The sequence below is a fragment of the Erpetoichthys calabaricus genome, chromosome 3, assembly GCF_900747795.2.
Source record: "Erpetoichthys calabaricus chromosome 3, fErpCal1.3, whole genome shotgun sequence".
Taxonomy (NCBI): domain Eukaryota; kingdom Metazoa; phylum Chordata; class Cladistia; order Polypteriformes; family Polypteridae; genus Erpetoichthys; species Erpetoichthys calabaricus.
Window position 1 is genome coordinate 91855665 of NC_041396.2, and position 26009 is coordinate 91881673.

Sequence of the window (26009 nt, forward strand, 5' to 3'; positions counted from 1 at the left end):
TCACTTACCCTGTGAAAGTAATTCAGTTCCTAAATTTAGGGCTTTACAGAATAAACATCAATTAATGTGTGAAACAGCAAAAAAAAGTACTCTCTTAAAAATAATTGATCTTTAATGGCACGATATGGTTCTTTACTGGGTTATTTAGTTCCTCATAGAGCCATTGCTTGAGCAAGCACCATTTTATTCTTGAAAGGGTTCATTGCATATAAAGTTGGTTAAAGTTGTTTTTTTGTGCGTTGTGCCTAATATGTAAAAAAAAGCAAAAAAAAAAAAAAAAAACAGAAATCTTTAATGTAGGACACTAACAGATTAATCTTGGATTCAGCCTGTGTTACTATACATATGCAACAAGAGTCCTTTCAAAATCTGGAACCCATTGGTATTTCACAAATCTGTTACCATCTATTTGTGGTTTTTCACTGTTCAGAGCCTGTTATGTATCTAAATAAATTAAAGTTCTTTCCAGAACCTTCATGTGGATGGATCTTTTGGGATTAAACAAAAAACCTTTATATCAAACTAGTTGCAATTGTATAAAGACACAAACTACAGAAAAGCCACGAAATCTATCAAAAATCTTTAGCAAAAATGTTTTTGTTCACATTACGTACTGCAGGCTCACAAATCTCCACTTTAAACAATGCTTTCTTTCTTCCTCTTCTTCTTTTGGCTGCTCCCGTTAGGGGTCGCCATAGTGGATCATCTTTTTCCATATCTTTTTGTCCTCTGAATCTTGCTCTGTTACACCCATCACCTGCATGTCTTCTCTCACCACATCCACAAACCTACTATTAGGCCTTCCTCTTTTTCTCTTGCCTGGCAGCTCTATCCTTAGCATCTTTCTCCCAAAATACTCAGCATCTCTCCTTTGCACATGTCCAAACCAACACAATCTCGTCTCTCTGGCTTTGTCTTCCAACCGTCCAACCTGAGCCGACCCTCTAATATGTTTTCTTTACTTAAGTACAAAAGCTTTCAACATTATTACTTGAGCACAAAGACTTTCGACATGCTAGACACTTTTCAAAAAATATAGTCAGGGTAGGGAAACAACCCTTAATTACATAAAGTAGTGTAAGTCCATAGTGTCAATATAGTCATAGCATCCAGGATTTCATCTTCTGTCAATGAACATTCACACCGCGTTTCGGGACTCTACCCCTTCATCAGGATCAAATAAACTGGAAATTAAAAATAAATACATTTCACATTAAGACATTACATAAGCCACATGAATACTTATTACAAAAGTGGTATTCACAATAAATTCTTACCCCTAGTCCCCTGTTTTATTGCTCTGAAGAGCCAATCTGGAACCTTTATTTTTACAAGTGTAGCGCGGTGTTAGTGTGCACTTTGAGGATTACAGTTTTAGGATTATATTTGGTCACTGAGACTATGCTTACTGTATATGATAGGAAACTGTTTAATGTGCTAAAACGGTACATCTCAGTCCTTGAAGCTATACCAGGGGTGGGCAAAGTCAAAGTCAGGAGGGCCGCAGTGGCCGCGGGTTTTTGTTCCAACCCAGTTGCTTAATTAGAAAACAATCCTTGCCAATAATTACAATTTATGGCTTGTTAGTGCTTTAACTCTGCTATGTCAAGTCATTCTCATATCCTAGATTTTTTTTCCATTCTAAGGATATCTTCCAAATACTTTGAAGTGTAAAACGGATGGCTAATTCTCAATCCTTCACTTTTTTCTCTTCTCTTTCCTCCCAAGTATTTAATTAAACCAAATAGTGCACGATAAATATACACAGGTGTAAAGGGTAACAAGCAAAATGGATAACTGCTGGTTTCTTTTGTCATTTGCATCTTATTATTAATAAGGAGCAATTAAAAACCGAGAATGCAGCTGTTTAAGACTTAAATAAGCAATAAGGGTTCAAAATCTTAATGAGGGCGATAACTAAAATGAAGCAGAAGTGTTTCTACAGCAATACATGCTTCTTATTAAGCAACTGGGTTGGAACAAAAACCTACAGCCACTGCGGCCCTCCAGGAATGACTATGCCCACCCCTGAGCTATACAGAAAAATATAGCTAAGTGTATCGCTGGACGTAGGAAATATTTCACTTTTACAGGCAATGGAAACTGAACCTCTTTACTTTGGGGCCTAAAATTCAAAATTCTTATGAAACATTTTCTCTAACAGCACAGTAAATATTTAAATCTTGGGGAAGGTCGATTCAATCTAACAGATAGACATTATAAGCAAGTTACTTTGGGCCAAACAACATACTCTTGGATAGTTTACTTCAATTTAAAAATGTGCAGATATGCCACATTTTGTGATAAGGTGTTTGTCTTTGCTTTTGTTATGAATGAATATTTGTCTTCTATGTTACTCGCACACAGAAGCCCAAGGACATCTAATCTCTAGTTTTCCAAGTACAAATACAGTATTACTGAGGAATGAACAGAAATGCTGTTAGTCCTAGTCTTGAATACATACTGTGAAATCATGAGCCACATTGAAATAAACAGAATAATTTTCATAGGTCACATTGTTGTCACAGTGTCAGCCCATTACCCAGACTTGAAAAGAGGACGTAAAAATATAAACATCTGCCCACTAAAAGGCAAGATGCTCAATTTCAAGTGAGTATGTAGGAGATTAATGGGTTGGAGAATGGATGGCACTAAGAAGTAGGGAGGAGGCCTTCAAAACACTAATGTGGATAATGAAGAGCAGACAGTCTTTAAAGATTATTTAAAGATCATGGACTGCATATTCTTCCCTTTAAATACAGGCATCATGCTCTACAAAAAGATGCCACCACAATCTGGGGAATTTATAGTAGTAGTCTTAACGCCTAATTAATTGAAAGCTGTATATTTCCAAAAGAGTTAATTTCAAAAGGGATGCTAGAAACAGCAAATTGTAAGAAAGAGGCCAGAGAAGCAGAACACATTTTTTGCTCATTATGGAAGCTAACAAGTTATCTATATAGACATATTCTGCATTTTACATTCTAGGCCTCTCAGCTAGTATGATTCATCTATGACATTGCATGATTGCTAATTACCTTCTTTTTCACACAGCTAGAGCTGTTTTAACGTTTGTTCCACTGTGACTTACTAAGTAATATGTTACAAATTATATACTCATGTGAATAAATAAGTACAACCCATTTCTTTATTACCATACTTGAACATATCAAGATTTTATATTTCTTTAAACAGTATCTACAGATAAAGATGCTATAATAAAACAAACATCATACCACATTTAGTCCATTGTATAATTTACATAAACATAAATGCAATTTTCACATGTGGAAAAAGTAAGGACACCCCTTCATTTATCATATACGTCACTGTCCTGCTCCACTGACAGACTGAGGAGATTGTTCCTCCCCCAAACTATGCGACTCTTCAATTCCACCCATTGGGGGGTAAACGTTAACATTATTCAAAGTTATTGTCTGTTTTTACTTGCATTTTTATTACTCTTTAATGTAATATTGTTTTTGTATCAGTATGCTGCTGCTGGAGTTGTGAATTTCCCCTTGGGATTAATAAAGTATCTATCTATCTATCTATCTATCTATCTATCTATCTATCTATCTATCTATCTATCTATCTATCTATCTATCTATCTATCTATCTATCTATCTATCTATCTATCTATCTATCTATCTATCAACTCTGATACTTAAAATTAGAATTAAGTGCACCAGATCAGGTGGAAATGTTTAAAAAGCATCACTGTAGAGAATGTCTAGAGATTTGTCTTATTTAAACATTAGACATTTAGTATGGTTTGCTATCACCATGCCTAGAAACAAAGAGTTCCCTGAAGAAAGAAGTTTATAGATGCTTATGTGTCTGTAGGAAAACATTTAAAAAGATCTCCAAACAATTGGAAATCAACCATTCCACAGTCTGGAAGATCACGTACAAGTGGAGAAAATTTCAAACATCTGCCAACTTGTCCAAGCTCAAGCAAATTTACCCAAGGGCAGAATGCTGGAAGCTGAAAGAAGTCTCTAGGAACCCCAGATTTCCATTATGGCACCTAAAAGTTGTTCTTGTCACTGTTGATGTCAAAGTGCACAAATCTACAATTAGAAGTGCACAAATTAGATCTACATGGGAGGTGTGCCAGGAGAAACTTTTTGCTGTCCAGAAGGAACATCACGTCAAGGCTAATGTTTTCCCATGAACACACAGGCAAAGACCAGGATTTCTGTAACATTGTTCTCTTTACAGACAAAGCAAAGAGCCACAGTATCAGAAGAAATGTTTGGCAAAAACCAAACATAGCATTTGACCAAAAGAACATGGTACCAACTATAAAGCATGGAGGTGCAAATGTTATGTTTGGGGCATTTTGCTGCATTGGGGCCTGAGCAGTTTACCAACATACAATCCACTATAAATTCTTCATTGTACCAGAGAGTGCTTGAGGATAATGTGAGACCATCTGTCAGAAGATTGAACTTTAAGGGATTGTGACAATGACCCTAAACATGCAGGTAAAAGCACCAAGCAATGGATGAAAAGGAAGAAATGGAGGCTTCTGAAATGGGCAAGCCAAAGCCCAGGTCTGAATCCCACTGAGACACTGTGAGGGGATTTGAAATGGGCTACGCATGAAAGACATCTCACCCACAGCTAAAACAATTCTAAAACGGCTAAACAAGGAGTGGGAAAAACCTTCTCCTAGTTGATGTCAAACAGTTATAGGAAACATCTACTTATAGTAGCTTCTGTCAAATGTGGCAAAACTGGTTATCAGAGCCAAGGGTGTTCTTACTTTTACCACAGATGGAAATGCCATTTCTTTTAATTTTTTATTGCATACATTTTTGCAAATTCAAACTTTCTTGTTTTAATTAAATCACGTTTAAGGTATCTATTGATAGTGTTTAAAGAAAAATCAAATTTTAATATGTCCACATATGTTAAAAAAAGGAAAAAAAAAATCATTTCATGGGGTTTACTTCTTTTTCCATGACTGTAAATCTGATGTAATTAAATTTAAAGCTGAAATATGTATTTGCTTGTACTCTGTAAGTACAATATGTGCCCATATTGTGACAATCAATTAACCATCATTTTTTTTAAGTTAAAATTTCTAGCTGTTTTTGGATCATTCTATTTAGTGCTAGCCTCTTTTGAAGTACAGCAAAGTCCATGCCTGACCTTCTCTTTGTCTTACTTTCAAGGTTGATCATTCAAGGATTCCAGTTTACAAAGCAAACTTGTGGAGTCCTTCAGTGACTTGTGTGCTCAGCACAGCAGATCAAACATACAGGTAAGTGTTGCTATGCCTGGGTGAAACCTTCCACTGTGGTTGTACTGCTAATGAAACTCAATCTGATACAAAATCCGAGGAGAATACTGACATCAACCAGGGAGGCAATTCACCTGCCTGCCTAAAACGTGCTTCATGCTGTGTACATTTTACTAAATGCTGGCCTAAAGCCACAGAGTTTTATTCACTGACATATCCGAGGTTGAAATTGGAATTAATTTTTATGTAATCTTATCAGTTAGAGAGAGAGAGACAAAGAGTTAGACTAAAGTGGGTTATAAAAGGCACAAGCTACACTTGTACAGCCTATTGTGTAAAGCAAACAAAATGAAGTGGCTCATTGCTCTCTGTCTACTAATCGCCCTTGCAGAGTGCCTTCACAAGTAAGTACTTTGTCTATTAATCTTTAAGACGTAGTATTCAATGGTATTGATTTTAGTTCCTCCTCCTTCTCTTGCATAGTAGGGGATAGCTATTCTGCCAAATGTTTACAGCAAGTTCATAAAATAAATCAGAAAATTTGAGTGTGAACAGCTTTACTTTATTTTTACCTGGTTTAGAGTTCCCTTTGCCCAGATTAGCCTTCTACCCACAATTGGTTTAACTGTTACTTCAAATATTAATGTTAATCTACTCTCAGAATACTTCAAAATTATACATTATATAGCTCATGGGTGTTCAAGTCCAATCCTGGAGAGCCATAGTGGCTTCAGGTTTTTCTTCCTGCCACTTCTTACATCAGCGACTAGTTTTTGCTGTTAATAAATTTATTTTTCCTTCATTTTAATTGATTTCTTTCTTAAGATTCAGTCCTCTCAGTTGCTTCTTTTTTTTCCTTAAATGGCAGTCAAACAAAAATGAGATGTGAAGTAAATGAACAAATGATCAGCTTAGTCGAGGTCTCAAACGCCAACCAATTTCACTGCATCCCCAACTTCTTAATGAGAAGCCGATTCTTGCAGTTAATTAAACCCATTATATAATTCCGAGCCTTGTTGGTGCAGCAGACATTTACAAAACAGCTGAATTTCTTTTTTCTAAGAACCCTGTCAAAATGTATTTTAGACCTAAGCAGATCAACATTACTGAGACCTTCATCTTTCTCTGTTTTCAGATATTATACGATGGACAACGATTAGCTGGTCATGTGTTGGCTATCTTATTATTGTTTATTTGCTAATCAAGGAAGAAAAAACAATTAAGAGGTCTGAATTATCTAGTCAATTATAATTAAGGCAAAAAATGTAAATTAATTAGCAGCAAAAAATAGTCACTAATTAAGAGGAGTTAAAACAAAAACCTGAAACCACTGAGTCCATCAAAGGACAGAGCTGGACATCCCCAATATAGTTATATACTATATGTTTTGAATTTATATATAATATGTAGAGTTAAACCCACAGAGGGCAAGGAAAGAGCAATGGTATGCCAGTATGGGAAGGCAAAGCCATCTAAAAGGTTATTGGTCCTGTTAGGTACAGTGCCATCAACTGGCAATAGACAGGGGTACAAGTTCATGCGATAGAGAGAGATAGAAAGATAGAAAGCGATAAACCAGAGTAAAAACATACAATGCATTCTACAACATTAGGGGACAGCAAAGCTCGAAGATGCCAATGATACCTCACCCTTTTTTGAGACAAACAGCCTGGACGAGACGTGGCAGCATATTGTCAATGGTTGTCGGATCTGGGAACAGTTTGTTCATTCAATGACAACATCAAACAGGACTGTTGGGGTGCCAGTAACTAATACAGTGCAGCACAGGTTTCTTTTCACAGCTCCCTATAGGAGCTTTGGATATTTGTGCATTCCTGAGCCTTCATTAGCTCTTATGTCCTTTAGAAACAATATGTGCACAATGAAAATGCAGACCTCATCTCCACCCATCACTACTAATATATTAATTACCTCAAGAAACTGTGACATACAGAAATGTCGATGTTTTCGGTATCAGGGACCCCTAAAACGTTGAGATCTGTCAAAAACCGGAGATTGAAATTTTTGATAAATCTAAAGCTTTTGCTCCTCCCACACAGATGATAGGTTATGGTGGGGGAGAATACAAAGAAAAAAGAAAGAAATATAATAGTGTAAAGTGTGTATGGCCTAAATTAAATAAATTAATACATTTCTTATTTAATCTTAAGGACTGAGTGTAATTTGTAGTTGTGTATATTTTTATATATATATTTTTGAAATAACCAGCCCGGACACAAACCAAACGGACACCGGCAGATCTAAAACACACACGTTTATTGTAATCAAGGTCCCAAAACCCAAGTCCCGCACACACACAGTGCTTCCAGCACCACAACACCCTCCTACGGGCCTTCAATGTCCATGGGCCGCCTCTCTTCCTCCTGTTTCTGGAGCTTCGTGCAGATCCAGCTCCCAACTCTGGCTCCTCGACTGTAGGAAGGTGGCCCCCTTTATAGTCACCCGGACGTGCTCCACGTGCTCGCTGACGTTCTTCTGGCGGCATTTCCTTGTGTGTTGAAGTGCCGCATGAGCACTCGGAAGAACTCCCGGCATCCCTGGAAGGTCCTCCATCAAACCTCCCAGGTGTGGCGGAAGTGCAGATATCCCAGGCTCGATGAGGCTCGGGGCGCCCCCAGCGGTGGCCACGGGTCCCAATGTGCTTGAGCCTCCATGCTCCGTCCCCAAGGTCCCCACACTATCCAGAGTGGTTGCCCCCTCGTGGCCTGGGGGACATATAGTCTGCCTCTGAATCCTTCCAGGCGTCCTGGCTGGGAGAGAGAGAGAGAGAGAGAGAGAGAGAATTTTATCCATCCATCCATCCATTATCCAACCCATTATATCCTAATTACAGGGACACGGGGCCAATCCCAGCCAACACAGGGCGCAAGGCAGGAAACAAACCCCAAGCAGGGCGCCAGCCCACCACAGGGCGGGGAGAATTTTATATAATGTATAATTTTTTCGTACTTTTAAATGAAATCAGTGGTTGAGAAATTAACAAAATGATTAGTATAAAGTATGTCTTTTAAAATGTCTTACAAGTTGCATCCAATCCCTTTAAAAATGTAATTATCTGTCATTGTCAGGGTCCATATTGTAACAAAAGAGTATGTCTTTTAATAAAAATATTTAACACTGGTTTTGTTTTCTGAAGTGACAGGCATTATAATTATAATTGCTATAATAATAAATAGAAGCAAAAAGACAATGATTGGACATACTTCCAATAAGGGACAAAACAAGAGTCAAATTTTGAGATGTAATTGATGGGAAATAGAAACAAATATGTTTATTTTTAATTTTTTTGTAAGGCTGAATCATTTCCTTTATTTAAACATAAAGTTAACAATGGTTTAACAAAGTTGATAACCCTTTGTAATGTAAGAACAAACTACCCCCCAATGTTGGTGCACGCACAGTGGTATAGCCGCTACAGAGAAAAGTGTGAATCTGGCATCATCATCAAAAAATGCAAGAAGATAATTTAAACAACAAAAAATTATTACTAAAACTTTCAAACATAAAAAAACATAGGCAGAACCTGACAAATATAATGAGACATACACAAAGAAACCTCGGAAAATGAGAACAAGAGCAGGTTCTTTTTTTGATTTTCCACTGATGAGGAGTGGCCTTATAAATGCACTGGAATTCATTTCACAGGGTGCCTCTGATTAAAGACAAATCAATCCGCGATGTCCTAGAAGAACGAGGGCTACTAGAAGATTATGTAAGCAAATATCCGGTCAGCCCAAGTGACGAAGATGCTGAGCTGGCGACCACATCTAACGAGCCCCTGAAGAACTACTTTGATGTAAGTTTCTCAAGCCTGACTTCTTTAAAATATGAAATGGTTGAGAGGTGTGATGAAGAAACAGCAAAGAAAAAAGAGTACAGTTCAGTTGCGTTTCTTATGCCAAAATACAGATAGGAACGTGGTTAATTTTGATACATTCTAAGTGAAGGGATAAAAAGAAAGGAAAGCAGAGGTCATATCCACTGATGACAACATTTTCTGCTGAAATGTCGATATATGCAAATTGGAAAATGTATGCTGGGCATAACATTCAGTTGCGTTCAGGGACTTAATTACAGTAATTCATTTTCAAGTTGGAACACTTGAATTTTTTCAGTTACTTCATCAATGAGTTAGTTATTGCATTTTTGTTTTTTAAAAGCTTTTGTAGAAGTGAGCTATATTCAAAAAGAACAGTGATAAAAGAAAGAAATTACATTTGTTTATAGACTACATTAAATCCATGCTTTTAACAGTACTTTAAAATATCATAGTTAGAAATATAACCCGAATAGGTTTGCTGTGGCTCAATAGCTTTCAGGCACAGTTGCTGCTAATTCAGGTGATGTCAAAATGTCATCTACTGATGTCCTGCTTTTAGTTGTTGGATGTGGTGGTTCCATGACTAATTGTAGTTCAAATTACTTAAATATAACATTTTTGAAAGATCTCTGCTTCAGACCACAATGGAAAGCAGCTCTAGTGTCAGATAAATAATGTGCAGGTAAAGCAGTTGTGAGGTTGTTTTAAATGTAAAGGAAATACTGAGTACATATTTATTTGTTCACTAGTGATGAGTGAACTTTGCAGTGCTGGAGAAATCATGGAAGTGTTCGCTAGTATCGACTAACTCAGCGAAATGTATTGAAGTTAATAGAGACATTCTAACTGAACTAGAGTTGACTGGATTGGCTAGGGAAACGTCTACCAACTGTTCTGGACCAATTAATGTGGCCAAAAAGGCAAACAGTGCCAACCACTGTACCACCATGCCTCCGTGAGATCAAAGAAGAACACAGTCAAAGACAAGCAAACGTACATTTCATCAAAACAAAACGGAAATGTTGAAATCGTAGTCAATAGTCAGAAAAAATATGTATGTCGTTTTGTGTTGATTTATGTGAGAAACTATTGCTTTGTGTGCTTTTCAGAAAACAGCCCTTCAGCACCTTACCGCCCCCGCCTGCCAGGACTGCGGCTGCCATGGTTACACACAGGGCAAGGCCTTCAGCAACAGGCATTTTATGTTGATTTATATGAGAAACTATTCAGTGGCGTAGCTAGCTTGCTGTGCAGCACCCTGAGGTGGGCCCATCCTGTCTAGCATAACTGTTAGTAATTTATTCGCAACTAGATCCTAGGGGCCGGCTGGGAAGCAGCATCTGCAACCGCATCACTACCAGATCATACGCTGGTGACAAACAAACCGGCTCTCTAAATGGAATTTGTAATAACTTTTTAAATTGCTTTATTACAGCAATTGTAATTTAGAAAAAATAAAATACATTGTGGGAATGGAATGTAGGTGGTGTGGGTAGTAGTAGTAGTAAGTAACTAAATGTAAGATGTGGACCCGCTTACTTTTCCAAGACAACTTTGCGAAGGAAGATGATTAAAATGTGATGTAAGATAGAAAGTAGAAACTGTTCTGTGCTATAAAATGAAGCAATTTCAATTTGCAAGAAATCAAAATGACAACACTGGCTGACAGGATACCACTACACAATCGACCTGTTTTACACAAGTTCTGAGAATATGGACATCAGGTGTCAATGGTTCCAAGAAATTTGCCATGTCAGTAGGAAATTTCTTTGTCATTTATATTGCTTGTTTATCTTTAGCAGTTTCTCCATTTTTAACGGTTTCAGCAGATAGCACCTGATCTGAAGCCGTTGTATCACTACTTCTAGACTCAGTAGTTGTAACCATTTCACTCACTGCACTGTCTGGATAAACTGCTTGTGGCCATTGCGCCGATTCACCAGCATCAGCATTCTTAGTTACTACAGCTGGCCCTTGTTCAGTTTTGAGTAAGGTAGAAATCATGATAAGTTTAGCGTTTTTCAATTCCTGTTGCAGGCGTGCCTTACGTTTAGCAGTATCACTTTTATAACGTTTTGCCGAATCCGCTGCTAATGGCCAACATGGCGTTGAAAGACTATAAAAAGCGTCATATTGTTCAAATATTTGCCATTTGTCGACTAACAAGGACCATAACTTAACAGCAAAATCATTATGATTTACCGTTTACAAGTTCAAACTTCGAAAACGGTTGACATCGAATCAAAGTACAAAAGTAACAATTATGATAGTAATGTATATTTACGTTATTCATGTAACGTCCTTCAAAACTTCTTCTTTTCACGTCCGCTATGGCATGCTGAAGGTCTCTAAATTTGGGAATGTGCTACTTCTTTGTAAGGCGGACTAGGACGTGTTGTGCCTCCGATTAGGTTCCAAACCTCCGAACTCCCTAAGTCTAATTTCATGTAAACTGTAGGCCTGCCAAATACGTAATATCATTATGGATTGGATTTGACTTGCCTGGTGATGGTGCAAACATGCCACTGAAACTGTGAATTATTAACACAATGAACTGTACAAGTGATTTAAGTTATTAAAATTTTTTTTTAAATCTATACGGCCCCGAGTGGGCCCCTCAAGCTCATAGGCTCTTGTGTTTTGTGCAATTTGTACTATCCATTGCTACATTTTTTGGAAAAGTATTCTGACCTGGAAGAAAAGGAAAAAAAAATCAGCACTAAAAGAGTTAAAGGCAGAAAATTCAAAGTGGCCTGTCATGATCGAAGCTGCTGGCTTGTTCTATTTTTTGAAGTCAGGCTGAAGGCTCTCCAAACTGTCTGTGTTGATGCTTTGCACTTTTTCTTCTAACAAAAAGATAGAAACGTTTTGTACATAGTAATAAATCGTTTGTTATTATTATTTTATATTGTTTGGGGGGGTGTCAGTCTCCTTCAAGGTTTGTTTTTTTATCTCCACATGGCTAATTATGCATGCATAGGGCGATGCCCTCCTTCTCTTATACTGACATGGAACTCGAAGATTGACGTGCACATTTGGCAACAAGCAGAGATAATTCTTTATTTATGCTGTATATGTTTCATAAAAAATAAAATTTGAGAACCTGCATTATTTACTTATCTCTTCAGCTTCTTATGTTGTGTTCACCTATTATACATAGCATTAATGTGCCTTTATGGCTTTACATTTTATAGCATTTGTTTTTATGGAAAATGTAAAAAACTGGTATGAATACTGATGCTGTAGTAGTTCACCAGATGCCTTAGCATCTTTGGTTTCCATGAAGTCTGCATATTCTGCTTATATCTGCCTGTTTTCACTGCTAACCCAGAGTTTCTCCCAGTGTTCAAATCTGCAGTGTGTTAGTCAGTAGACTAGTGATACTAACTAGGAGCGTGATCGTGTGCTCTGAAGTCAAAGAAGAAAGAACATAGTGAGAGATGAGCAAATTCCATAACCAGTCTGTAATGCAAATAATCAGCATGTGTTTTGTTGTCAGGATCAGCTGTTGCATAAATAAAATAGGAAATATACAAAATAAACAAGAAGAAGTGACATCTCTCAAGGTATATCTGAAACAGTAAATTAATCCAAGTTCACACACAGAATGTTTCCCTTTGTTAAGGCAGACTATTGCTTGAATATCAATATTCAAGTGAAACTGAAATGAATACTCTGTCCAATGCACAAATTCAAATTATTTAAAAACAGTATAAAAATATTCAAAAATATTTTTATTAATTTAAAATAATTAGTGGGCTCCAAATGTACAGTGCTGGGCCTACAATTTGGCCCAAAGTACAAGTCCATGGCTTCTCCACTGGCTTACTCCAAATTCCTCAATATTCTTCCATACCTTCTGACAGTGTGTGTCTCCCACAGATCTGTGTGGCCCCACCAGAATTTTCATTCCAAAGCACAACTGCACATTTTAAAGCTGGCTTCTTTAAACACCTGAACTGTTATCTTTTCTTGAGGAAGAAGTAGTACTAGGGTGTTGTACCGTGTTAGCCATTATGAATGTAGAGAAAAGCCAAGCAAAATGACACCTTTTATTGGCTAACTAGAAAGATTACAATATGCAAGCAAGAAGGGGCCTGAGTTGCCTCGAAAGCTTGCATATTGTAATCTTTCTAGTTAGCCAATAAAAGGTGTCATTTTGCTTGGCTTTTCTCTACATTGAGGAAGAAGGATAGTTTAGTTATTTAGCTATAAACTCTACACATAAATTCTGGGTATGCTTTAATTACAACAACAACAACAACATTTATTTATATAGCACATTTTCATACAAAAAGTAGCTCAAAGTGCTTTACATAATGAAGAAAAGAAGAATAAAAGACAAAAAAGAAATTAAAATAAGACAACCTTAGTTAACATAATAAGGAGTAAGGTCCGATGGCCAGGGTGGACAGAAAAAACAAAAAAAAAACTCCAGAAAGCTGGAGAAAAAAATAAAATCTGTAGGGGTTCCAGGCCACGAGACCGCCCAGCCCCCTTTGGGCATTCTACCTAACATAAATGAAATAGTCCTCTTTGTAGTTAGGGTTCTCACGGAGTCACTTGATGCTGATGGTTATACAGACTTCTGGCTTTTAATCCATCCATCATTGTTGGAACATCATGGTGCTTTGGGTAGATACCACCAATAGGACACCGGAAAAGGAAACAGAAGAGAGAGTAGGGGTTAGTACAAATTTTGAATGAATAGTTATTATAATGAATTGGATATACAGAGTGTCAGGATTAAATTACAGTGAAGTTATGAGAAGGCCATGTTAAAGTAATGTGTTTTCAGTAGTTTTTTAAAGTGCTCCACTGTATTAGCCTGGCGAATTCCTACTGGCAGGCTATTCCAGATTTTAGGTGCATAACAGCAGAAGGCCGCCTCACCACTTCTTTTAAGTTTTGCTCTTGGAATTCTAAGGAGACACTCAGTTGAGGATCTGAGGTTGCGATTTGGAATATAAGGTGTCAGACATTCCGATATATAAGACGGAGCGAGATTATTTAAAGCTTTATAAACCATAAGCAGAATTTTAAAGTCAATTCTGAATGACACAGGTAACCAGTGTAGTGACATCAAAACTGGAGAAATGTGTTCGGATTTTCTTTTCCTGGTAAGGATTCTAGCAGCTGCATTCTGCACTAACTGCAAACGATTGATGTCTTTTTTGGGGAGTCCTGAGAGGAGTGCATTACAGTAATCTAGCCGACTAAAGACAAACGCATGAACTAATTTCTCTGCATCTTTCGATGATATAAGAGGTCTAACTTTTGCTATGTTCCTTAGGTGAAAAAATGCTGTCCTAGTGATTTTATTAATATGCGATTTAAAATTCAGATTACAATCAACGGTTACCCCTAAGCTTTTTACCTCCGATTTGACTTTTAATCCTAATGCATCCAGTTTATTTCTAATAGCCTCATTGTATCCATTATTGCCAATCACTAAGATTTCGGTTTTTTCTTTATTTAATTTGAGAAAGTTACTATTCATCCATTCTGAGATACAGGTTAGACATTGTGTTAGCGAATCAAGAGATTTGGGGTCATCAGGTGCTATTGATAAATACAGCTGTGTGTCATCAGCATAGCTGTGGTAGCTCACGTTATGTCCCGAGATAATCTGACCTAATGGAAGCATGTAGATTGAGAAGAGCAGCGGACCCAGGATAGAGCCTTGTGGAACACCATATAGAATATCATGTGTCTTTGAGTTATAATTACCACAACTAACAAAGAATTTTCTCCCTGCCAGGTAGGATTCAAACCAGTTTAAGACACTGCCAGAGAGGCCCACCCATTGACTAAGGCGATTCTTAAGAATATTATGATCAATAGTGTCAAATGCGGCACTCAAATCTAAGAGGATGAGAACAGATAAATGGCCTCTGTCTGCATTTACCCGCAAGTTATTTACTACTTTAACGAGTGCAGTTTCTGTGCTGTGATTTGTTCTAAAACCTGACTGAAATTTATCAAGAATAGCATGTTTATTGAGGTGCTCATTTAACTGCATAATGACTGCCTTCTCTAGAATTTTACTTAAGAAAGGCAGGTTAGAGATGGGTCTATAATTTTCAAGAGCAGAGGGGTCGAGATTATTTTTCTTAAGTAGGGGTTTAACTACCGCAGTCTTAAGACAGTCTGGGAAGACCCCCGTATCTAATGACGAATTTACTATGTCAAGAACATTATCAATAAGCACACCCGATACTTCTTTGAAAAAATTTGTTGGTATTGGGTCAAGGGCACAGGTGGATGGTTTCATTTGAGAAATTATTTTATGTAAATCAGGTAAATCTATCCTAGTGAAAGACTCTAATTTATTTATTATGGAGTACTGGGGTTTTGGGGGATCCTTAGTGTTGGGGAGATATACTATGTTATTTCTAATATCATTAATTTTTTGATTGAAAAATACAGCGATAGCCTCACAGGTTTTACTGGAAGTACTTAGGAGGCATTCCTTTGAGTTACCTGGGTTTAACAGATGATCAATTGTCGAAAATAAGACTCTGGGATTACTAGCATTGTTATTTATAATCTTAGAGAAATAGCAGCGCCTCTCAAGACGGACTGTGTTATTGTATTCTGTTATTTTAACTTTTAATATCTCATAGTCAATAGTTAGTTTAGTCTTCCTCCATTTACGCTCAGCTCTACGGCATGTTCTCTTTAAATCAGACACTCTTTGGGTCTTCCAAGGTATAACAATGCTAGAAGATTTTTTAACTGTCTTTTCAGGTGCAACTATGTCAACAGCAGCCCTCACTTTAGTATTAAATCTTTCCACCTTACTATTTACATTCTCCTCGCTATTATAGTTGGCACTATAAACGGACTGATTGGTTAGAATGTTTGTAAGTTTTAAAGTTGCTGATGAGTCAAAGAAGCGTTTTTTAACAATATGCTTCTCATGAGTGTTTTCTATCATTATTTCTATATTAAAAAGTAGAAGAAAATGGTCTGAAAGACCCGTATCAATGACCTGCTTTATATCAACTTTTAGTCCTTTAGTAATTACTAAGTCTAACGTATGACCTGCTTTATGTGTAGGCTGATTAACGAGCTGTCTCAAATCAAAAGAGTCCAGGAGGTTCATAAATTCTTTTACTTTTTGGTCACATTGATTATCTACATGAAAATTAAAGTCGCCGACTATTAAAAGTGCGTCATAGTTCGTAATTAAGATTGACATCAAGTCAGAGAATTCCTCAAAAAAAGACGCGTTGAATTTTGGAGGTCTATACACGGATAATACTAGAACGTGAGAATCTCCCTGAATAATAATGGCGAGATACTCAAAAGACTTGAATTTACCAAAACTGATATTTTTACATTTTAACCTGCTAGAGTAAATGTTTGCTAGCCCTCCACCTCTCTTTCCTTGGCGATCAGCACGAGTAAAACTGTAATCCGGAGGCGCAGATTCGATTAAAACAGCTGCGCCGTCTGAGCTAAGCCACGTTTCACTTAGTGCAATAAAATCTATTTTTTTTTCACTAATAATGTCGTTGATAAAAAACGTCTTGTTAGTTAAAGCTCTAATATTTAATAGTGCCATATTCAATGTTTCGGAGGAGCAGAGATGAATACTATGTGCGTTATTGATATAGGGAACAGGAATTAAGTTATTTTTATTAGCGCCGCTCTGTGTGTATTTTTTGTTTAATCTATGATCTGTTTTTACAGTATTAATACATTGTTCATCTAAAGTAGTAACTTTAATTAAATTATTGGCGTTTATGCCGTATTGCCTAGATTTTCTATGTGCATTAAGATTGGTTATTACAGTATTTATGTTGCGCACTTTTATGGAAGATTTTTTTAAACAATTATCATGACCAAACACAGGAGTGGCATTTCGGAAGGGGTTAAAAGCAGAGATAGATAGTCAAGATAAACGAATTACCTTGGATATGTTTTCGGAGAGGACCCGGGCGCCGAAGCTGTTCGGATGCAGGCCATCTCGCTTGAAAAAACGCGGTCTTTCCCAAAAGAGGTCCCAGTTGTTAATGAACCCGATGTCTTGATTCTTGCAGAAGCCCTGCAGCCAGTTGTTTAAATCAAGCAGACGACTGTAATACTCGTTTGATCGTCTGACGAGAGGGAGTGGACCCGAGATGAATATCTTTGCCGATGGGGTCCTCTCCTTTGTGTCTTTAATTAATGCAGTGAAGTCTGCCTTGAGGATCTCCGACTGTCGGTGCCTTATGTCGTTTACGCCAGCATGTATAACAATGGCTCCAACTGCCCTGTTCTTGTAGATCGCCGGTGCACGTCTCGTCACATCTCGGACACGAGCACCGGGAAAACAAGAAACAAAAGATTTTCTATTAGGGCAAGTGATATTGAGGTTCCTAACAATAGAATCACCTACCACAATTACATCACCAGGAGCTGAAGGCGAACTGGGGACGCTTAGAGGGTCAAACCGGTTCTGGGTTACGATGCTTGCCTGTGCCGATGGAGGTGTTCTGGCCTTGAACCCCCGCCTGCATAGCTGAAATACACCGAGGTCATCATCGGTGTCACTCCTACGAGGCGCGGGGGTGAAGGTGACTTGCGCGGCACAACGCGGGGTTGATGTTACGCCGATAACAGATGGCAAGGACGGTTTATCCAACAGCCGAGCCTTCAGATCTCTGAGGTATCTTCGTCTGGACAGAAGATTCTGAATCTGTTCATCGAGTGCCTGGAGTTCCTCGACTACAGTTGCAATGCGATTCACCTCACTGTCGGCCATTGTCCGCTTCTGCTTTGCTTCCGCTTCGTGCCCTAGGAAAAATGAGAGAGAGAGAGAAGGTGAGACCCCCTTTAAAAACATAACTCTGGTAATATCAGCCAAAATTAACACAAATATTTTCTGGCCACCAAATTGTATTATGTTATTTTAGTGATACACACTAGGTTAAGTATCCTGATGATTATCAAACTAACAGTAAAATTTCCAAAGTGGAGTCAAACAGAAGAAAAATGTGAAAATAGAAAGGGTACCAGTTTGTGGACTAGGGATACACCAAGGTCACAACCAAAGAAAAAACATTTAAATTTCTGCAAGCATTAGAGTAATGTTCTCCATTGGTCAGTTGCACAGTGATTGTTCATTTGCTCAACTTAATCCACAAGAGTCTTCTCAATCAAAAGCAAAATCTGCTACCTTCCTATATGCAAAATGGCACATTGTGATGTTACAAAGTGACATGTATGGTTCTGAAGTACCCAGCATATCAAAAGATGGTGTCATTAGCATATACTGTATCCCCAAAAACACTGAAACATGAAACAAAACCAAGAAAAGGGAAATCAAATATACCAAAAATATCATAAATACTTATGTACAAGTAAATAATTATGCACACGTGACTATGATCTTTAAGAAAGGGTGTCTCACTTTTAAAGAGTACATTGTCCTCTGATGCCTAGACTATTTAGTACTTCTCTCACACAAATAGAGAGGGGGATGTCTATTATATGTTACAGGTCTTACAAAATTGAATATTACTTTGGTGATGTTTTTGGTTATGCCTCAGCCATCTGTTAGCAACTGTACTACCAGCCCTGCTGCATCCAAAAAGGGCAGTATTTGTCTAATGGTCTTGTGAATAGTGTAATTGATCCTGCAACCATAAACTAAGGAATAACTCTGAGGGTCTGTTTTATATTGAGTCTCCAAAGCTCCTTAACAATTTCTCAGAAGCTTTTCTGCACCCATAAGAGAGATGACATGTACCAAGTCATCGTTCACCGTGTCTCATATTTCTATAGGTAAGTTTCCTATTTTTTTTATCCCATTTCATCTCACAGTTTCTGGAAGGGACACATATTTGGAAACTACTGGTCATGATAACTACATCAATTTTTTGACGAAGAAAGCAGCCATTTTCTTTCTTTTGTCCCACAGATATCCTACTTTGGAGTCATATCAATTGGAACTCCACCACAGTCTTTCAAAGTTGTCTTTGACACTGGATCTGCAAATCTCTGGGTGCCTTCTACATACTGTAACACTAATGCCTGCAGTAAGTAATCTAAAACTCATTTCATGAAAGTGCAGCTAATGTTGGCAAATTATAAGCAATTGTACTGTATATAGAATGGCCTAGACCAATGGAAATTCTTCTATTTATTATATGAGGAGGCAGGTTTATTGTCATTATATTGTCTTTTTGTGTCCTCCCCCAGACAGTGTAAATTAGTTTCATATGTCACATCTGTACACGAGGCCTTGCTTACAAAAGACACACACTAGCCTGTTTTAGAGTGCATTTGAACAGCTCCACTGCCTTTACTTCTAGGACATTAAAAATGGCCCAAAGTAGACACTGAAAAAACAGCAACTGTATTGTCTTTCGACAAGACAATGGCAAGGAAGAGGCTAACACTCTTTAAAATGTTTGTTTTTAAACAGCCAACCACAAAAGGTTTAACCCAAACCTGTCATCAACCTTCCGGGCCAGCTCTACTGGCATTTCTATCTTATATGGAACTGGCAGTATGACAGGACTTCTCGGATATGATACAGTATCTGTAAGTATGTCTTGGGAAGGGGAAAATATTTGGGGCATTACATACAATCATATTTACAACATCCATCCATCCATTATCCAACCCGCTGAATCCGAACACAGGGTCACGGGGGTCTGCTGGAGCCAATCCCAGCCAACACAGGGCACAAGGCAGGGAATCAATCCCGGGCAGGGTGGCAACCCACCGCAGTATTTACAACATGAAGAACCAAAAAAATGTGAAAAAAAAAATGAAAACACTAGATTTTTTTTATATAGGGCAATGAATAGAAGAAGGAAAAAACATGTTGAAAATATACAAAAGCACAATCTAAATTCTGTCCAAAGCTCTATGTCCTGCAAAGTAGCTGATACAATAGGTCTACTAGTCCACTTTTCACCTCCATCGACTTCATAATTTCTCTTCACTAATCATATTTTCTAGTGGGATCCAAGGGAAACATCAAAGTCACTTTCTAAGTCAGAGACAATCTCATAAATTCCTCTATACCCGCTGGTGGGGCCTGGTTTATTTTCATCCTTGGCTTTTATCTAACGTTTACATAATTAGGAACTTGGACCCTCATATATAAAACATGCTTATAGTCAAAAATAAATACCCGGAACCCCATCGCTATCCTGAGATTAAGGCTACTGAAAATAATATATTTGCACTACCTACACCATAACTAAATTAATAAAGTAAAGTAACAAAACATTCATGCATTCATGTTGAATTATTTTACTACACCGTATGTATATATTTGTATAAGCCAAGGTTACAAAGTGCATACTGACCAATTCAGGCATTACACAGAACTCCAACATTGGAGGTTTTTGTTTTGCTCCTTATCTGATGTAGTTAAATATTATCAGGTTTCATAATGGGCACAATAACAGTTCTCCTAAAACCGCAAGTAATGGCAGTGCACTGGCTTGTAAAATAAAGGAAGCAACTGGAAAGAAAAAACATGTATGAATCCAAAATCTGTATCATCTCAATTTTGAATTAAGAATTGAAAATAAGATAAAAACCAAACTTGCTGAAAGGGAAACAGTGCAGAAATGAAAGTAAGACTACATACCCAGACAATAATAAACTAAATCCAGTGCAAAATCATGAAGAAGTGAGAGACACAATTTATTACTGTCATGATATTTCTAAATGTAAAAACAGGTAAGAAAGGGAAGACAGTCAGTCAGTCAGTGTCCAACCCGTTATATCCTAACACAGGGGTCTGCTGGTGCCAATCCCAGCCAGCACAGGGCGCAAGGCAGGAACAAATCCCAGGCAGGGCACCAGCCCACTGCAGGACACACACACACACACACCAACACACACTAGGGACAATTTAGGATCGCCAATGCACCTAACCTGCATGTCTTTGGACTGTGGGAGGAAACCCACGCAGACATGGGGAAAACATGCAAATTCCACACAGGGAGGATCTGGGAAGCGAACCCGGGTCTCCTTACTGCAAGGCAGCAGCGCTACCACTGCACCACCATGCTGCTCATTTAGCATTAACTAAACAGAATTAAAAAAAAAAATTCATTTTAAGATTCTATACCACACTAAACTTCTATCTATCTATCTATCTATCTATCTATCTATCTATCTATCTATCTATCTATCTATCTATCTATCTATCTATCTATCTATCTATCTATCCATCCATCCATCCATCCATCCATCCATCCATCCATCCATCCATCCATCCATCCATCTATCTATCTATCTATCTATCTATCTATCTATCTATCTATCTATCTATCTATCTATCTATCTAGGCAACACAAAAAAGCATTTGTTAAGGTCTTGTTAAATAGCAGTACTGACTAGCAGAGGCACTAAACAAGCTCTCTTCTATAAATAACAGTTAGCCATTCACTCTGACATTTTTAGGTGATGGTGAAGTGGTTCCTGTTTACAAGGTACTACCTCCGAATTCCTGACAATCTAACTCAATTCCCAGAAACTGAAATTTTAACATTGTTTACTGTCAAAAACACACAACAAGATTAGCTACTCTAAACTGGCCAAGAATGAGCAAGTGTGAGTGTATGTTGTGCTGTGGATGCTTTCCTTCTTAGCAGACTTTTATTGGAATAATAATGGGTGCAAGGAATGGGAGGACAACTTAAGATAATCTCATGTAAAAGCAAATAAAAGTAAAGGTACATAATATCGAGGTCTAGTGGTCTAAAAACAATTATCCACATGCAAAGTAAAATTAGCATCTTTAAAAAGGTATTAAAAACAAATTAGTAAACATTAAGGACCCACCTATTCTAGGCCTTTTAGTAACAATTGAAAATTTACTTCCAATTCAAGTCATTTTGTGCCATCTAGTGGTAAATCTTCAAGCCAAATTCACACTTTGCCAATCTATTTACTTAACTTTTATAGCACATTTGTATGTGTAATATAGGAGGAAGAATTGTAATAGGATAATATTTTCTGAAATCCTGTATGTCTTTGTATTATTTGACTCTGCGATGTAATAACTTATGAACAGATCAAATAATCACAAACTGATTTGTCAACCCTACATATTCTTGAAGCACCAGAACATAGTTTATTTTAAACAAAAATTAGTAATGGAAACTTCTGTAATACAGAACATAGTTTAATTTTTTAAAGGAAATGACCCTACAAATTCTCTTTAAAGTTATTTCAAATTAGAGTTGTGAAAAATTGAAAAGTCAGCAAATATTGTCGGGATTATTTAAGTGAGCTGGCTTCCCCGTGCCTTTACTTTACATTTGCCACAAAGGAAGGCATTCAAGCTTTATTTTTCACAAAAAATGTATCAATTGAATGCAGATGAAAATTAAAATGTTAAACCATTTATTTGATTTTTTTTTTGTAATTCTGAAAAATTTTTCAGCAATGCAAGAAATCATCAGATCACCTGTGAGAAGACCTGACCTGTCCATTCGGCAACAGCACACTCACTTAAACTTAAAGGACATTCATATCATGCCAGCTTCTGTCACATGGGCACTACCTTTATATCATGTTTGTTCTGTCTTGTTGGATGCTTACATTCATAAACACAGACCACGAAATGTAGATGATAATAATCAGTGCATGAAGAAACATGTATGACTGCTTTTCCACATACCGTATATACTCACGTTTAAGTTTTTCCGTGGAGAAGTTGGGGCTTGGTTTTACCGTATAATTTCTGGTATTTTATAATGTCGGTCGTATAAGTTGAATGCGGAAAACTCACTCTATTGGTCCAAGAGATTATGATATGCTAACGCTCACCTGAGAGAGTAACCACGGAGCACACTGCCTTTTTTTTCTATGTATTGTGCCTACATGACCACACGTTAATACCCAAACTATTCCGAAGTGACGTTTGCACTGTTTTGTGTTTTTTGTATCTCACACCCTCATACACCTTTATCGTAAGTGCATCCTTTATCTATGATGGAGCGTTCGATCAGAACAAAATATGAAGCTGGTTTTAAATTAAAAGTCATTGAAGTGGCGAAAGAAATTGGTAACTGTGCTGCTGCAACAAAATTCGATGTGTCTGAGAAACTGGTGCGAGATTGGAGGAAACAAGATGTTAAAAAAAATGTAAATGTCAAAAAAAATAATTTTTGAACGGACGTTATCAGTCGGGGTCTGATTTTATGATCGATTTTTTGGGTTTTAAGACTCCGAGTATATACGGTATTTACAGGTCAGGTCGTCTTACTCACGGTGATATTGGATCCAAGAATCCCTGCAGATGTGCAAAAGCTCAGGACTTATATAAAAACATAAAAACAGTTACAAGCATGAAGCAAACACAAGGGTTGATACAGTGGGACTGAGGGTTGGCTGGGCTTGGGTACGCTGTGACTAAGCAGCATCACCCTGTGCATGTTATTTTTTGTATGTATTTAGCTGGCAATGCTACATGTGAGAATTTCAAATGTTTTTTTTTAGAATATTTTGGATTTTTTTTTAAATATTTTCGAACTGTAGTATATGAATTTTTTACAAATGGTGCACATCAACCCACTTATCTATTTCATTATGGAAACGTTTATAAAGTTGACATCTCTATATATAATCTTCATTTGGATCTTGATCTTTGTTTGTCCGCGAATGAATTAGAAGAAGAAGCACTAGATGGCAGTAGAGAGACAGCTAAAACATAGGCATTGCATTAAGAATCTCCTCCAGGCTTATACTACTGAAGAATGTAGTACTCCAGTCACACCTCAAAACACAGACATTCAAACTAAACAAATTGTTGTGCTTTAAATTAACTAATCTTTATATATAATCTTCATTTGGATCTTGATCTTTGTTTGTCCGCGAATTCCATGCATGCATAGACCACCTTCCAGTTTAGTACGTTGTTGTTACTCACGGATGTCAACAATGTGCCGGAATAATGAAAGGGGTGATGGACAGTGTTACGCTGGTTAGCTCCTGAGGCCTGGTTAGAGAATGAGATTGCCGAAGATAAAAGGTACGTGCCTACGTAACATATGAATGAAAGAAAGACAGTGGGTAAAATGAATGACAACGTAACAGCACGTTCCGGAAATTATTATTGCTGTACTGTGGCTTGCTCACATATCAGTGAAGTAATCCCTAATTATGCTTTAAAGAGCCTGGATACCTATGTGTCCCCCTTTTATAACCATTGTTCCGTGTATATTGCCTTACTCTTTGGATTGCCACAAAGCAACCTGCGAGATTGGAGAAAGGTTGAGAAGAGATCATGAGAGGAAACGACAGTGTCGTGAAAACGAGACAGACTGTGAACGGTGAGAAGCAGAAATGCTCCTACACCACCACATAATTACCATTCAGACAGTGATTCCGAATAGGCCGTTCCTATCGAATCAATGTCCAAGGGTTTTGTTTTGTAATTTTGTTTCCCTTATAAAAAATCATAATGCTGTGTGACGAAGGGCCCAGTTCACGACTGTCAGCCGTGTTTAAACAGGGAGCCCTTCACAGACAACTTTAACACACTCAACGTAGTTGGGCGCACATGGCTAGTCTATATATAATTCACTAAGTCCATAGCAAGCAAGACCGAGCCCCACCAACCAACAATTCACTAAGCAGCTGACCATGGCACACTCACTACAGAGCCAACAATTCGTGTGAGAGCGAAAGCATTTGCCAAGAATGTTTTCATTAATCAAGAACGAAAGTTGGAGGTTCGAAGAAGATCACATACCGTCGTAGTTCTGACCATAAACGATGCCGACTGGCGATCCGGCGGCGTTATTCCCATGACCCGCCGGGCAGTCATTACTCCCACTGGCATGCCTCCACATAAAGTCATACTTAAAATTGGTTCAGTCGTCATGCTTCTCAGAAACCTCATGCCAGCAAGAAGTCTCTGTAAAGGCACTAGACTGACTGTTCTCAGCATTCACCACAATGTACTAGAGTGTAAAACAATCGCAGCTGCTACCTCACAAATTGTCCTTATTCCCCAGATTTGCCTGACCCCATCAGATTCAAATTTGCCTTTTACTTTTACACACAGACAATTTCCTGTTAGATTGGCCTTTGCAATGACAATACGGTGCAGGGACAAACTTTCAAAAAGATATGCCTGTATCTGCCAAAACCAGTTTTCAGTCACGGACAATTGTATGTTGCTCTCTCCAGAGTTCCATCTTTTCATTCACTTACAGCACACAGGCGCGCGCGCGAGAGAGAGACAGAGAGACACACACACAGGCGCGCGCGAGAGAGAGAGACAGAGAGAGACACACACATAGGCACGCGCGAGAGAGACACACACACACAGGCGTGCGTGAGAGAGAGACACACACAGAGGCGCACGCGAGAGACAGAGACAGAGAGACACACACACAGGCGCGCGCGAGAGAGAGAGACAGAGAGAGACACACACACAGGCACGCGCGAGAGAGACACACACACACACACACAGGCGTGCGCAAGAGAGAGACACACACAAACACACAGGCATGCGCGAGAGAGAAACACACACACACACAGGCACAAGAGAGAGAATCCCTGACCCCATCAGATTCAAATTTGCCTTTTACTTTTACACGCAGACAATTTCCTGTTAGATTGGCTTTTGCAATGACAATTAATAAGGCACAGGGACACACTTTCAAAACGATATGCCTGTATCTGCCAAATCCTTTTTTCAGTCACGGACAATTGTATGTTGCTGTCTCCAAAGTTCCATCTTTTCATTCACTTACAGTCGTATCCTCAAACCTACCCCATTTGGGCAATTGTGTCTTTCAGGAAGTGTTCACCCATCAATACATAATTATGCAGCGTATGCTACGCCACGGGTTGGCTAGTAGATATTTAAAATTGTATAATTTAATTGGTACTTCCTTAGTGAAGGGCATTGGAAAGCACTTAACACATACACTTGTACATGTT

General features: G+C 38.0%; 1 protein-coding gene across 1 annotated transcript in view; it reads left to right on the plus strand.

The window, feature by feature from the left end:
* The first annotated feature begins 5525 nt into the window (after positions 1 to 5525).
* LOC114648223 (uncharacterized) overlaps positions 5526 to 26009 on the plus strand; it is a 62190-nt gene continuing 41706 nt past the window's right edge. Inside the window, exons 1-4 of the mRNA XM_028797121.2 lie at positions 5526 to 5655; positions 8918 to 9068; positions 19003 to 19120; positions 19510 to 19628. Coding sequence (XP_028652954.2) covers positions 5600 to 5655; positions 8918 to 9068; positions 19003 to 19120; positions 19510 to 19628 — 444 coding nt within the window. The 5' untranslated portion in view covers positions 5526 to 5599. The remainder of the gene's footprint in view (positions 5656 to 8917; positions 9069 to 19002; positions 19121 to 19509; positions 19629 to 26009) is intronic.